This window comes from Phyllostomus hastatus, unplaced genomic scaffold, assembly GCF_019186645.2.
Source record: "Phyllostomus hastatus isolate PE091 unplaced genomic scaffold, TTU_PhHast_1.1 phas_scaffold_21, whole genome shotgun sequence".
In the NCBI taxonomy this organism is placed as follows: Eukaryota; Metazoa; Chordata; class Mammalia; order Chiroptera; family Phyllostomidae; genus Phyllostomus; species Phyllostomus hastatus.
In genome coordinates, this window is record NW_025334017.1 from 2,718,101 (window position 1) to 2,734,073 (window position 15,973).

Here is a 15,973-nt window from a genome sequence, read left to right on the forward strand (position 1 = left end):
GCCAAGAAGAGTGGACTGGAATGCACATGCGTGAACAATGACAACTTCACTGTACTAGTCAAGTGGGGGTGGTAGATGCCATTGAGTGAGCATGTGTACTGTGCAGCCATGGCACTCAAAATGATTGAGGGAGTAGAGCAATGAGTCTGCATCAGTTTTGGGTTAAGCTGGAACATTCCTCTGGGGAAACTATTTGGATGATTCAGAAGGCTACAGCTATGGGCAACTGGTGATTGGCAGCTTTATCACGACAACAGGCCTGTTCATGCATGACATTCTCCTGCAGAGTTTTGTGGTGAAACATCAAATCACCCAGGTGACCCATCCCCCTTACAGCCCAGACTTGGTGCCCTGCAATTCTGGCTTTTCCCAATATTAAAATCACCTTTGAAAGGGGAGAGATTTCAGACCATTGATGAGATTCAGGAAAATACGATGGGGCAGCTGATGGTGATTGGGAGAACTGTGTGAGGTCCAAAGGCGCCTACTTTGATGGGGACTGAGGCAGCATTATCTTATATATAGTGTTTCTTATATCTTGCATCTTCTTCAATAAATATCTTTATTTTTCATATTACATGGCTGGCTACCTTCTGGACAGACCTCTCATATACATACAAGTGGAATTGCTAGATCATTTGCCAATTCTGTTTAAATTTTTTGAGGAACCTCCATATTGTTTTCCTCAGTGGCTGCACCAGTTTACATTCCTACCAACAATGCATGAGGGTTTCAGTTTCTCCACATCATTGCTAGCACTTGGTGTTTTCTGCTGTTTTTTTTTCCTTTTGTTTTTGTTTCTGTTTTGTAGTGGCCAACCTAATTGGTTTGAAGTAATGTCTCTTGTGGTTTGATTTGCATTTACTAATGATTAGTGATGTTGAACATCTTTTCATATGTTTGTTATCCATTTGTATATTTTCTTGGGAGAAATGTCTAGTCAAGCCCTTTGCCTATTTTCAATTGGGTTATTTGTTTAATTTGGTAACAATGTTTTAAAAGAGAGTGGCAGCAGAGGCTCATCTGAAACAGGGTTATAAAAGAACCGGGCTTGTAGGAACAGTGTAGGATCAAATGAGGTGGTACAGGTGAGCACTTAGTCCAGTCAATTTCATTCAAAGAATCCTTATTATCATTATATATTCAATTTTATTATAAAGAGAGTATGATGACATTAGACCAGAGGCTATGAAATAGAGGGAAGAAATTACCCAGGATTTTCCCACTCAACACAAGTTGTTTCTTGGTTTTTTAAATTAAGCTTTTATTTTGAGGTAATTATAGATTCATTTGCAGTTGTAAGAAGTAACAAATAAAAATGTCTTCACAAAAACACGTTTATGCAAATGTTCATAGCGGCATTATTCATAACAGTTGAAGAGTGTAAATAACCCAAACATGCATCAATTGGTGAACTGATAAACAAAGTGTGGTGTAACCATACAACGGAATATTATTTGGCAATAAAAAGAAATAAAATATTGACACATGCTACAAAGTGGGTGAACAAGGAAAACACTGTGTTAAAGTGAAAGAAGTCAGACACAAAAGACCACACGTTTTATTATTTCATTTGTATGAAATGTCGGCATAGGCAAATCTGTAGAGACCAAGAAGGTGAGTGGCTGCCTCAGGTGGGAGATGGGAGCACAGGGACAGCTACTGTTAATGAGTACTGGTTTCTTTAGGAGGATGATGAAAATTTTTCTTTTTCCTTTTTTTTTAAGATTTTATTTATTTATTTTTAGAGAGGAAGGGAGAGAGAGAGAGAGACAGAGACATCAATGTGCAGTTGCTGGGGGTTATGGCCTGTAACCCAGTCATGTACCCTGGCTGGGAATCGAACCTGGGACACTTTGGTTCCCAGCCCGCGCTCAATCCACTGAGCTAGGCCAGCCAGGGCTTGAAAATTTTTCAATCATTGATTATGGTGTCGGTTCCACAACTCTGAAAATACAAAACCCAATGAATTGTATACTTTAAATGGGTAAATGGTATGGTATATAAGTTGTATTTCAGAAACCTATCATATATATAAAAGAAGTAATACAAAGAGATCCCATATAACTTTTATCTACTATCTCCGAATAGTAACATTTCGCAAAATTGTAGTACACTATTGCTGCCAGGATATTGATGTTGGTAGTTGTTTGCCTTTTAATTGTGCTTTACTCCTTCTAGTCTTGTATTAAATAAAGAAAAGAAAAGGGGGGAGGGGAGGGGGCGGGAAGAGGAGGGAGGAAAAGAAAGAGAGAAAGAAGACAACAGGAAAAAATAGAAAATTTTGAACTGGGGTCTTCTGTAGATATGGGCCTGTGAATTTAGCTGTCAGTCAGGAATCTCCTCCTTAGCTATTGAAAGAATGTTAATATGTTGAATGCATTTAGCAGAGGAATGCTGGAAATAAAACCAAAAGAATAGTGATTGGTGATGTTCTGCTGTAAAACAGAGGTTAAAAGATGCCCCCTCTCGCATGTGTGTTTGCGGGTCTCATGCTGTCCAAGGGCTGGTGCAGTAGCAAGGTCTGTGCAATTTAGAGCTGCCAGAATTTACTTTGTATTTCTCAAGGGTAGCAGGTTAGTTTTTCTCATTCACAGAAAAAGAACAAATTAAATTTTTTATCACCATTAACCAAGCTGATACTTTTGCAAAGCAAAAAGAATGGTTCATAAACTACCAGTCACGTATTATGGACTGAATATTTTTGGTCTGAAAATCATTGAACAAATATTAGGAAGTGACCTGCTCTGTAGGGTGCAAGGGAGGAGGGATTGGGGATAAAAGAATGAGGAGTTTCTCCCTCAAGCTGTTTCCGCTTGCTGGTGTGATCCTCTTGACATCTGGCCTGGTGACGTTTTTCTCAGTGGGTTGTTGGATTCTGAGGGAACTGACTGAGCAGTGAAGATAGGGGTGATGTTTCCTGTTACCTTTGGTCTATGAAAAGACTTTGGAAAGTAAAGTTGTTTTGGTCTGAAAGTAAACTTGTTTTGGTCTGAAAGTAAACTTGCTGTGAACTGAATTTTGCTTGATACATTTTCATGTGAGCCAACTGCATTGATATTAATCACCAGCTAACTTCCCAAGTCAACTGCCCACATCTTTTTAAAAACCACCCTCCCAAGTTTCTCTTCAGTGCGTTAGTCACTCTCGCACAACGTGAGCTTTCTCCGATTGTCACACCAGTGTTCTTTAACAGTGACAAAGAGGGACTCCATAAGAAAATCTTTATTGCTTTCAAAAGACTTTTTAAGACATTTTTCATCTTTAATGCCAACCCAAAGCTCCACGACTAGGTGAACTGAACCTGCATACTGAATACAAATCACGCTGAAAACCCCCCTACAGTCTAAATGTCACACACTAACTAATGTTAAGTGGCAGCACCGCCGTTCTGGGGCTGTTTGACACAGCTGTTTTATTCACTGTTGGCGTCAAACTCCTCATCAGCATCTTAAATATCTTTAGCAGCTGCAGTATTTCCTGATAACCTTCCCTCCTACCCGTGGAAAGCATTTTTCTTTATTCTTTACCCATAATTTTGTGTTGCATAAAATCTGAATGAATTCCATTGCTTTTATGATGACTGAAGGAGAGGAATTTTGTTTCTTTCACTTTTATTGTTGTGTAATGTAACAAGCAGGCAGAAAAGTGCACACTACACAACTTTTTAGTATCACAGATAATTACAAAATGAAACCCTGTGTGCTGACCACTGAGATCCCACAGGGGAAACTTCCTGGCACCCAGAAGTCCCCGCTTAGCCTTTGCAGTCGCAGCCACGCCTGCGCCCTACAGGCAGCTGCTCTTCTGACCTTTGTGACAGTGACCTGGCTTTTCTTTAGAGTTCTGCCATTTTAGTCTCTGCATCCCCAAACAACCAAGGTTAGTTGTGCCTGTTTTTGAATTTTATGTAAATGAATTATACAAAATGCACTCTTTTATTGTATCTTGCCTCTTTTAACATTATGTTTGTGAGATTCATTCATGTTTTGGGGTGTGGCTACAATTCATTCATCCTCATTACTGTATAGTATTGTTTTGAATTTATGTTCAAGACGTATGGCTGTTTGTCCCTTGAGCTTACTATTTACTGATGGAATGGAGGTATTCTCAGGTTTTGGCTACTGTGAGCAATGCTGCTGTGAACATTTCCGGACTGCTGCATGAAGGCATGAGTTTCTTTGGGGTGACCAGGAGTGGATTTCCTGGTTCACAGGAGTCTGCATCTTCCAGTCGGTTAAGTACTGCCAACTGAGTTTCCCAAGCACTTGTCCCAGTTTAGACTCAACAGCAAAGTATCAGAGCCTCCCGAGGACCACCCGGGTGTGGCAGGAGGGGCTGGGGCTTGCTCCAGATAAGTCCACTTGGAGGCTGCTCTGTCAGCATTCTTCACGAGCCCCTGGGGGATATTGTTAAAGGCAGAAATTTTACAGCTGAATTTCAGTGATGCTCAAAAGGAGCACAAAAAGGGGCCTAGGGGAGCTGCCCCAGTTTCTCTATGTGCTCACCAGCACTCCAAATTGTTGCCCAGTTGTATTGTGGTTTCTCCCAATGGCTTTATTTGAATTTTTGTGATTAGTGATAAGATTGAGTTCCTTTCACATATTTATTAGTCATTTGGGTTTTTTATTTTTGAAATGCTCATCCAAGCCTTTGCCTATCTTTTCATTTTTCTTTGTGATTTGTAGGAATTATTTATATATTCTGGACACTAGTCCTTTCCAGTCCTTTGTCAGTTACATGTATCAAAGAGAATTATTTTTGCGCTATGCTTTACCACAGATATATTCATGTACAAGGACCAATTTATAAACTTTTAAACAGTTCTATAATGGAATATCCTTGGTTTAAATGTAATGTTAAAGGACTTTCGTTGGTGAACTTTACTTTAAATTTACTCTTAAGAGCCATAGGAAAGGTCATATTGCTACGAGAAAGGGGACCAGCCCAGAGCAGGTCTGCCTAGGGCCAGTCCTTAGCTTCATGCAGGAAAGATTTCACAACAGAGTAAAGGTGATTTTGACAGTGTGTTTGGTAAAGTTGAGGGCAGTGAGACAAGGAACTAGGATAGTTCTTAGGATAGAAACAGCAACAGGAGATGAGGCAGGGCTTATCTAGCTCACTGAAAAGTCAGAGAAAAGGGGCTTGGAGACAGGTTCAGGGGCTTAGCCTGCTCCCCTGGGTGCAAGTCTCATGGGGACCCTTAGAGTTTAGAAAATACATGCCCATGGGGGAAGAAGAGAAGGAAAGGAAAGGCACAGCCATGCTGGGCCCTTTGTTTTGAGGGTTTTTAAAAGCTGTGAGTTTAGGGGAGGTCTTAGGAGTGATATCAATTGATAGAATGTACATCAGCTTTTCTAGGTGTGCCCTTTTAGGGTCATGGTCTCCATTGATTGGTCAGTGCCAGGGCAGGGGGTCATTTGTCATTGCAGCTGGCCCTGGCTTCACTCAGCTGGTTATGCTGCTTTTGCAGGCCTGGAGCCAAAATACATCTGAGGCCTAGATGTTATCTATACAGAGATGACCTTCTATGTTGGCTGTAAATTGCTCATCCAACTTCTTCTGCTATCTTTCTCAGTTTCCCCACTCTACTTGCCAAGGAATTTTCCTAGCTACTTACTGTCCTGCCTCAATGTATTTGTAATTATTCATTTAAGAGGAAAATCAATGTATATTTTCATGACTTCACTGCTTTGTGTAGGTTGTGGCTTTCAAAAATAACATAGGACAGTATTTTGTGAGCTTTCTATTACAGTCTCATTTGTGTGTTCTTACATTTATTTTATTTTATATACTGCATTCTTTATTTTTCTGTAGAGCATTGCAAACTCCTAGTAAATATGAGTCAAAGTGGAATATAAAAGGAAAAGTCTTAACAGGGAGATCAGAAGAAAAATTATTTAACTAGGGTTTACAGCTGTAATGTAATACTTGTTCTTGCCAACTTGAAGGTGTGGAAATAGAAACATAATTTCTTTTCTTATAAAAAGTTATTTCTTTTGTAAAAAATAAAGGAGGGGACACACACAGTAAGTCTCCCTTATCCAGACGGGATACATTCCAAGACCCTCAGTGGATGCCAGAAACCTAAGATAATACCAAAATCTGCATATACCGTTTTTTCCTATACATCACACCTTTTCAATCAAAGGAAGGGCTTTGCATCACATCTTTGGCATGTCTGAATTGCTAGCATCACTACTCCTGTGTTTTTGGGCTACTAAGTAAAATAAGGGTTATTTGAACACAAGCACTGCCATGTTGGAACAGTCCATCTGATAACCAAGATGGCAGGAAGCATCTACAGTGTGGATACACTGAACAAGGGAATCGAGGGGGATGGTGCAAGACTTCATCAGGCTACTAGAACAATGCATACTTTAGGGGTTATGAGTTGTTTATTTCTGGAATTTTCTATTTAACTTTTTTGGACCATGGTTGACTGTGGGTAACCAAAACTGCAGAAGGCAAAGCATGGGTGAGAGGGAACTACTGTATTCATTTACACATTTAATCAAAATATTTAAAAAAAAGAAAAGAAAGAAAGTAAAAGCCACCCCAAATGTAACCACTGATTATCATTGTTGATTTTTCACTGAGCGTTTGACTCCGGCCATCTCTCTTTGCTGTACATATACAGATAATTACATGACCTCAAAAAGGGGACTAGACACTATACATCACCAATCTTAGAGTTGTGCTTGTCTTAGGGCAGGCTCTAAAACTAACACACCAGAGAGTGGTAACCTACAGGGAGATTCCTATTGGTAACCAGCTGCCACTGCCTCCTCACCATTTTGTGGTGGTGGTTGTTGGTGGTGGTTTTTGTTCGCATTTCTGAGAGAAATGTGGAAACAGAAAAGGCTTTTCCAGAGGGAAATCATGCTCAGAATTAAGCACATACCTGAGACAGGTCCCAGAAAAGTGACACCGGAGACACTGAAATTAAGAAAGATCTGACAGTAACCAGAGGGGAGGTGGGAGGGCATAATGGGGGAAAGGGGAGAAGGGTTTTCAGGAACAACTATGAAGGACACATGGACAAAACCAAGAGGGAGTGGAAGCAGGGGAGGAAGGTGAGGATGGCTGGGGTGGGGGAGAGTGGGGGATAAATGCAGACAACTGTAATTGAACAACAATAAAATAATTTTTTTTAAAAGACAGAAAAATGATACCTTGGGGGAATTGTATTAAGGAGCCAGTATTTCCAGAAATGTGTTCCATGGAGTGTGAAAAGGTACATGAAAAAGTGTTCTGTGTTCAAGAAAGTGTGGGAAATGCTGAGGTTAGCCGAGGCAGACAGATTTCTTCACTGAAGGGATCACAATGCATCTGCTGCGACTTCCAGGTGTGGGAAGGGGTGTGGCAGGCTGTGGTTCCCAGACATTGAGCACAGAGCCCTTGGTTCTCGGAGAATCCCCAAAGTCCAGTTCTCTCTGAAAACTTTGGGAAATGCTTGACTGTAATACATTGTACTTTTAAGTTAGTGTATATAAATAATTTTTTAGTGCAAAGCTTTTTTTCTGAGTAAGACATACCCAGCATAGAATATTGGTTAAATAGTTAAAGTAGGGTAAATAAAATTAAAGTCACCCATGATTGCACCATTGGATGGCCAGTATTTGGTGTATTTTCTTCTAGACTGTTTTCTGTGTGCGTGTGTGCATGTGTGTGTACATGCACGTGTATAAAAATAGAGAGCTGTGGTGTGGTTTTAAAAAAAATCTTGGATAAAGAACGTTTTATTAATTAGAGGAAAGTCTTAGTCCCCATGATGGAGTACACTTAGAATTTTAAAAAACTATTGCTTTATAAAAACTTTTTGACTGAAATAATTTTAGATAATTTTGTAAAGATGTTACAGATTAATTCCCATGTACCCTTCACTCAGCCTGCACTAATGTTAACACTATCTAGAGTAATATGTAAGTTTTTTCTATCTGTAACTAAGTTTTCTTCTAATTCTGCATGAAGACTTTGGATTTTCAGTTTGATAGAGCATGCCCTCCCTTTGTCTTCCTAGGTTACTATCACAACAGCACGAAAGTGGCTGTAAAAACCCTGAAACCAGGTACCATGTCTGTGCAGGCCTTCCTGGAGGAGGCGAACCTCATGAAGACCCTTCAGCACGACAAGCTGGTGAGGCTGTATGCCGTGGTCACCAGAGAGGAGCCCATCTACATCATCACAGAGTACATGGCCAAAGGTGAGGCGCCCGCAGCCTGGGGCTGTCAGGGGACTTAACCCTCAAAAAGGAAAGTGTCTAAATGTTCAGAGAATACTCAGATAATTTTAACTGTAAAGCAACATGCGCACCAACAAAAGAAATCAGAAAATATGGGAAAACAAAGGATTTTCATAAACCATACCCTCATAAACAATCCATGTTATAAAGTTAATAGATAACATTAATAGATAGTCTTCCTATTTTCACTGCCTTCATCTCCATATTTAGATGAGTCCCAAAAACAGGACCCAATACCTACTAGGCCTCCAATAAATATTTATCAGATAAATAAATACTTATATTAAATAAGAGTATTTCTATTATTGTATGTTTAAAATATGAGTTCTCACAATCCTAAAAATAGTTTGCTTTCCTTTTTAGCCTTGTCTAAATGTTCAGGGTGTCACTTTAAAATGTGAACATTTTAAAAACTTGTCAAGATTGAATTCCTATGTAATCATAGAGAATGAAAAAGAGGTTCAAGAAATCACATTTTCCCCTGTGGCTCTCACTGTCAGACAAAAGGGTTTGAATCTCCATCCTCTTTCTTCCAATTCAGTATAAACACTAATGAACTGCCAAGTGATCTTCAAAAATCAGCAGAAATGAAGAAAGAAAAGAAACATGTACAGTAATCCAGAATTAACCATTGTCTCATGCATAATGATCACAGTGTGTTATTAGAGCTGACTAGGTTAGAAAGTTGAATATTACATTTTCTTAAAAAATGTTAATACTTCAAAATATTAGTGACTCAGAGCCCTTCCCCAAAAGGACATTCTTAAAAAAAAAAAAAAAAGAAAGAAAAGAAGATAGTCTCTTTGGCTCAGCTTGCTACATTGCAGAAACCAGTCTCAGGATTATATACTTTGCAAGAGTTCAGTAAATATGAGTTAAATGAACTAAGTTGCAGTGTTATTAGTCATAAATGCAAATATGAGTTTCTCCTGATAATAATGCCTAACATTTATTGAGCACTTACTACGTAGCACTTCTCTCAGTGCCTTTCCTGGGCAATCTCACTTAATCCTTTCAGCAACCTGAGGGCTAAGTACCACTGTTCTATGTTGTGATGAGGTAGCAGAACGCTTACTGAGCACTCAGTATCTTCCAAGTACCATGGCCCATGCTTTAATCTGTCCTCGCAAGGACTCTGCTGAAGCTACTAGGACATGCCCACTTTACAGGGTAAGTAGCTTGCCCTCAGGTTGCCAGTTTAAGTTCTAGGGGAAAAGGCAGGTCTTGCTTTAGAGATGAAGCCATAAGAAGCAGGAGAGTGTTTCTGTGGGCACATGGCCTTTTAGGTAGGTCTAACTTTTTTCCAAGCACAGCTTGTTCATCAGTTACTCACTGTGTACCTTTGGCATGTGCCAAGTTCTGTGCTTTTGCTGGACACTGGTAGGAGCCAGCCTGGAGGGGTAGCTGCAAAGGGAAAGCCTGCTGCGAGGGCTTGCTGTTTCTGTCTCAGAGAAGCTCTGAGCATCCGAGGGCTACAGTGAGTGTATCTTGGTGGCAGGTACAAAGTGCTCTGAAATGCCTTGCTCTCAGACACCGTCACCCTTTCTTACCTGGAGCATATGTGCATTTCAAATCAGGTCAAAGGTAACAGGTTAGAGGGGACGGGGTTCAATAAAGCTCAGGAAAAGGCACTATAACAACATGAAATTGAAAAGCAGTCATTTTGTGGGGTTTCCCCCAATGGTAATGATCATTTGATTTTTATTTGGTTTTGTTTTCTTTTGTGTTTGAAATACACTGATTCGTTCTTCCTCTATCAACAGGCAGTTTGCTGGATTTCCTGAAGAGCGATGAAGGGGGCAAAGTACTGCTTCCAAAGCTAATTGACTTTTCTGCTCAGGTGAAGTATGAAAAAGCCAGTCTATCTGTAAATTTGCAAAGATCATTCCTGGTTCAAATTCAAGGGGAAAGTGTTGTTCCGGGACAAGGCTCTGTGGTTGACTGTTTCCCAGAAGTGGTTATGTGCACACCCCCTTGGAGTCAGCCTGGTGTTTTACACAGAATGCGTATTCATGTGTTCTTTTGACTTTCCATGTCACCTTCCTTAATACCAATGAGTCTCCTTATACTATATTTATTTCTGAATAAGTTATAGAAACAGTGCAGCTGAATTGGTCACTTTGTGCTGCCTTTAGGGGAAGCGATTTCATGCAGTGTAAGCTCAGAACCTTCTAAATGATGCATATATGTTATTTAAATTGCTAATCTGAGGTACTGGTACTTTTCTGTCCTCAATGTTCCTGAGAACAGAGGAACAATATCCCTTTTCTACTTCATCCACTTTCAGTTCTTCTCGTTGGACATGCCTTTAGGATCCTGAGATACATTCATTTACAATATTTCTGGAGCTAGCCGAGAGGTTGCAAATTTGTTCATACTGGAATCACGTTTTCTGAAGTGTACTTAAGAGCATAGGGAAGTTACCCAGAAACCTAGCAATGTTCTTGGTAATAACAAGGAAATGTACATTTGAATGATGCCAGCCACTGACTTTTAATAGTTTCATTGTACTCATCAGTCATGTTCAGTAATTTGCTTGTTTCTCAGTATTGGCCACCAGAAGGCCAAGTACCATAAAACCCAAAGTATCATGGAGATTTCTAGAAGTTGTAGGAAAGGGCAGGAAAGATCTTTATGATCTTTGTTTTTCTTATTCCCATTTTTTTCTCTCAGACCCTGTTTTAGTTGGGGAATTGATATAGCCTTCTTGGGAGATGAGATCAAAGGAAAGAATGAGTACATTCGAGTAAGGTGGGATTAACACATACCCTGCAATAGAGTGTTGTGGGCAGAGCTGGAGTTCCACATCTTAAGACTGGAGTGTGTGTCGTGGCTGTGCGACTGAGTAGCCATGCCACTTTCAGAAAGTGCTTTCCCTCTTTCGGTTAGTTTATTCATCTACTAAATGGGAATGGGAGTGCTTGCTTTAGGGAGATGTCGAGGGTCTAATCAAATGAGCTGGACATAAGCACTTCAGAGCCTGTTGGTGGAAGCTGAGGACACCTTGGGGCTGACAGTTCCCCTCATTCCAGTAAAGATGTATGATGAAGTCATTCCACACAGTCAGCCCTTATCTCATCACCCAGAACTTGAGTTTAGTAGATTCCATAGGAAATTCAAATGTCATCTGGAACTCCAGTATCTAATATGAAAAGAAGCAAAATTGCTATGGTGGAACTGGAGGAAGGAAAGGGTCCAGCAGCCCTGACTTCTTAACCTCCTCTCACTCTAAGCTGGCCCTCAGAGGCTCCAGGGAACCAGGGGTCCCCGGACCACAGTGTGAAAACCATTGCTCTGCAGTAAGAGGAAACACAACTTGGATGGGTACGGCTCTCGATCCTGTGTAGATACAGGGAAAGCAGAAGTCTGGTTAACTTGTCACCCTTGACACAGTGGAGGCCCTCTGCCTGGGGTGGTGACTTGGGCATCCCCTATTGGATGAGAGACTTGAGGAGTGTAGCAAAGTCTGTCAGACCTGCTCCTCAGGAAGGGAAAGAGGCTGACAAGAATATAGAAAAGTGGGACACGTGTCCTGGAGGCCTGAGTGGCCATAGACTGTCCAGTGTGCCCAGGGGTCTGATCCGTGCCTACAGTTCTGTAGGGTAGAGGTCATGCAAATTGGGGTGTGTAGTATACTGGAAAAGGACTTTATTTTGTCACATGGGTATTTTGTATTAGATTTTGCATAGCTTATCTCAAAACACATCTTGACATAGTTCAGGTTTTAACTAAAGGCTTCTATATCTATTCTTTAACTTTGTAAATGACTACTGATACTACAAAAGGTAACTTTTTCTAATTTAGAAAAGAACTGGGGTGAGGGGAAATTGATTTCTAAGACTTTGTAACTTGCAAAGTAAATTATCACAAAGACAGGCATTGACTGTGACTTTCAAGTTGTAGGTTTCAGGAGGGGCCAGGAGCAGTCAAGGCCACTACCGCTGGTCTCCATCTGAGTCAGTGTACAGAGTCCTGCTCATGCTAGATGAGCTCCTGTTTTTATCTGCCTCGGGGTTTCCCAGTAGTGATGACTGGTTAGAATTGGTGGAACACCTAGTTTAGGTGCATGGAAAGTTAGGTGTCAGTAGGAGAGTCAGCAGTCAGCAGCATCCAGGAAGCTCCTAAGCAGGGGGGTTCAGCACTAAATGCATTTTCTTTTTCTTTCTTTCTTTTTTTTAAATATATTTTATTGATTATGCTATTACAGTTGTCCCATTTCCCCCCTTCACTCCCCTCCACCCTGTACACTCTCTCCCACCCACATTCCCCGCTTCTAGTTCATGTCCATGTGTCATAAGTTCTTTAGCTTCTACAGTTCCCAAACTATTCTTGCCTTCCTCCTGTCTATTTTCTACCTACCATTTATGCTACTTATTCTCTGTACCTTTTCCCCCTCTGTCCTCCTCCCACTCCCCTGTTGCTAACCCTCCATGTGATCTCCCTTTCTGTGGTTCTGTTCCTGTTCTAGTTGTTTGCTTAGTTTCTTTTGGTTTTGTTTTAGATGTGGTTGTTAATAATTGTGAGTTTGTTATCATTTTACTATACATGTTTTTTTAATCTTCTTTTCTTAGATAAGTCTCTTTAACATTTCATAAAATAAGGGCTTGGTGATCATGAATTCCTTCAACTTGACCTTATCTGAGAAGCACTTTATCTGCCCTTCCATTCTAAATGAAAACTTTGCTGGATAGAGCAACCTTGGATGATTTGGAATGCTTCTTTCCAGCCCCTGTTGCCTGTAAGGTCTCTTTTGAGAAACTGGCTGACAGTCTGATGGGAACTCCTTTGTAGGTGACTGTCACCTTATCTCTTGCTGCCTCTAGGATTCTCTCCTTCATTTTCACCTTGGCTAATGTAATTATGATGTGCCTGGGTGTGTTCCTTCTTGGGTCCAACTTCTTTGGGACTCTCTGAGCTTCCTGGACTTCCTGGAAGTGTATTTCCTTTGCCAGAATGGGGAAGTTCTCCTTTATTATTTGTTCAAATAAGTTTTCAATCTGTTGCTCTTCTTCTTCTTCTTCTTCTTCTGGTATCCCTATAATTCGGATGTTGGAACGTTTAAAGATGCCCTGGAGGTTTCTAAGCTTCTCCTCATTTTTTTGAATTCTTATTTCTCCATTCTTTCCTGTTGGGTTGTTTCTTTCTTCCTTCTGGTCCACTCTATTGTTTTGAGTCCCAGTTTCCTTCCCATCACTATTGGTTCCCTATGCATTTTCCTTCATTTCTCTTATCGTAGCCTGCATTTGTTCATCTAATTTGCAACCAAAATCAACCAATTCTGTGAGCATCCTGATGTTTTGAACTGTGCATCTGATAGGTTGGCTATCTCTCGGTCGATTAAAATGATGGGTTCTGGGGCTTTGATGTTACCAGTGTTTTGAACTGTGCATCTGATAGGTTGGCTATCTCTCAGTAGCTTAAAATGATGGGTTCTGGGGCTTTGATTTGTTCTTCTGTTTGAGCCATCTCTCTCTCTCTCTCTCTTTTTTTTTTGGTCTGGTCGCACCTGTTACATTAAGGTGAGGAGCCTTAGGTGTTCACCAGGGCAGGGCACCCCAGTCACTGGGTTGTGATGTTGTATGTGGGGGCGGGGTTGAGAGGGAACAATGGTGGTTGCTCTTTTCTTTGTGGGACCTCAGTCCCCTCTGCTGCTTCTCCCAAGCAAACTGGACCCCTCTGGTGCCAATTCCCATGTAGGTGGGCTTGTGCATGCCGTGGGATCCTCCAACGACCTCCCCTGAGAGGCTGGGTGTCTCTCCATGCGCCTCAACTCCCACAGGTGACCTCAGTCAGTGTCCCGAGGCTCTATTTCCCAGCACTGTGATCCTGGGTTGCACGCACTGCCTTGCTTTACAATCGCCACCTCACTGGGTCTGCCAGTTGCTGGTTGCCACCCCTGGACTGGGGTCTGCCAGCTGCCTCCTGTGCACTCAGGGTCCACCCACTGCGGTCTTGCGTGCCCCGGATGCCTTACGGGCCCAACTCTCTCTGCTCTCTGCTCTCCGAGACCCACGCCTGGCTGCTCGTCTCCACCCCTCCTACTGGTCTGGATGCACGAGTCTAATTCAGCTTCTTGGTTGTCCAACTTCCATTCAGATCAATTTTCTGTCATTTCTGGATGTTATTCCATTTCTAAATTGTTGTTGTCCCTATTCTGGTTGTCCGTGGAGGTACGGTGCATCCATCTATGCCTCCATCTTGGCCAGAAGTCCTAAATGCATTTTCTTTACAACAAAATACCATCTCCGTTTGATTTCATCTTTATTCATGGTGCAAACCTCACCCAGCCTTCCCCTCAAGGTGGAGCTCATGGGACCACCTGATGCCTCACCCTTAATTATCACCTGCTTCATTAGCTTGTGGCTTTTTTTGTTGGAGCACTGATAACACAAGGGGCCCTCGAAAGCACATGCCTCACACCTCTGCTTTCTGTTAACCACACACAGTGACCAGTCCTGCTATGATACGTATTGTCAATTCCCTTTATGACTGCACAATACCCCTCCTCCTTCTTCATGTACCTCTCTAAAAGGATTTCCCCATACAAAGACTGTCATTACTGAATTGTTTCTACTTCTCTCCATTATGTTCCACTAGTTAAGACTGTCACTTTTCCATAGTAGTAAATATTAATAAAGCCGGCCCAAAGTGATAAAAAAAATACATGGTGCCCAGATACTGAATAATATAGCCTTTCCTATACTCTTTCTCCACTTAACTGTTTAGAGTGGAAATAAAGCAGAAGTAGTATTAGATAAATCCAGTTGGCATTTGAACTCTAAACTATTAGTAGGCTAATAATGTGTTTATACTTTGTTCCATTAGCATTGTCAATCACATCAGTTGCATCAAAGAGTTGGGAAATGCAGTGTTCACAAAGGATATAGTTCAATTCATCAGTTTTTCACAGTGGAAGATGGAGAATAGAAACAAACCAGTTTACATAACCCCAGCGCCAGCACTAGAAGAATAAGGGAACAGGGGTAAGGCGCAGCATTGGGGCTTTTGCCACAGTCTGTCATCTGGCCTCTTCTTCCCTCTCCCAATGACCTACTTCCCCATGCTCTACTTTCCCCTCACTGTTCTCCCTGAATGCCAATTGAAACAGGAAGTGGGGTGAGTGCATAAGATAGCCTCACCATCACTTCCTGTCTCAGGCTGAGTTCTAAAAGACACTTAAGGGCCCAAGTGTAATCCCAACCCATCAGCCCACTCACCTTTCCAACTAAGGCAGCTTTACCCATTGCTTTTCTTCTTGTATTAAATGAAAAATTTTGAGCTTTTTGTGCTGAACTAGGAAAGTTATCCCTTTGCAAAGGAAGTTTGATATTTTCAGAGCAGAGAGACTTTGTACGTAATTCCCTTTGAGCTTTTGCCTGGCATGAGAAGAAATGAACTTGGAAAGAGAAGAGGTTGAACTCTGGGAATTTCCTTCAGCAGAAACTGAAACAAAATTGTAAACTTGTAAAACTGAGAGGAAAATGAAGTGAGAAATTCACAGTTACAATATGAAGGTCAGATAAATTATCTTGTAATTCAGGCCAAGTGAATCAAAACTTTTCTTGCTCTTTAGTGGCAACATCCCTGAAGTGCAAAATTTACCAAAAATTAAATGGACTGTTATATATGAGTAAAACTGCAGTAAAAACTGAAAAACCAAGGTTGTCACAGTCATGGCAGCAGGAAAGATTTCTTGAACTCCTTCTAGTTGATAAAACGCTTCTACTT

General features: G+C 41.2%; 1 protein-coding gene across 2 annotated transcripts in view; it reads left to right on the forward strand.

Annotated features, from left to right (window-relative positions):
* Positions 1-15,973, forward strand: part of LYN (LYN proto-oncogene, Src family tyrosine kinase) — a 132,059-nt gene that overhangs the window by 68,474 nt on the left and 47,612 nt on the right. For both annotated transcript variants that reach the window (XM_045861066.1, XM_045861067.1), the window contains exons 9-10: positions 8,024-8,206; positions 10,009-10,085. In XM_045861066.1, coding sequence (XP_045717022.1) covers positions 8,024-8,206; positions 10,009-10,085 — 260 coding nt within the window. The remainder of the gene's footprint in view (positions 1-8,023; positions 8,207-10,008; positions 10,086-15,973) is intronic.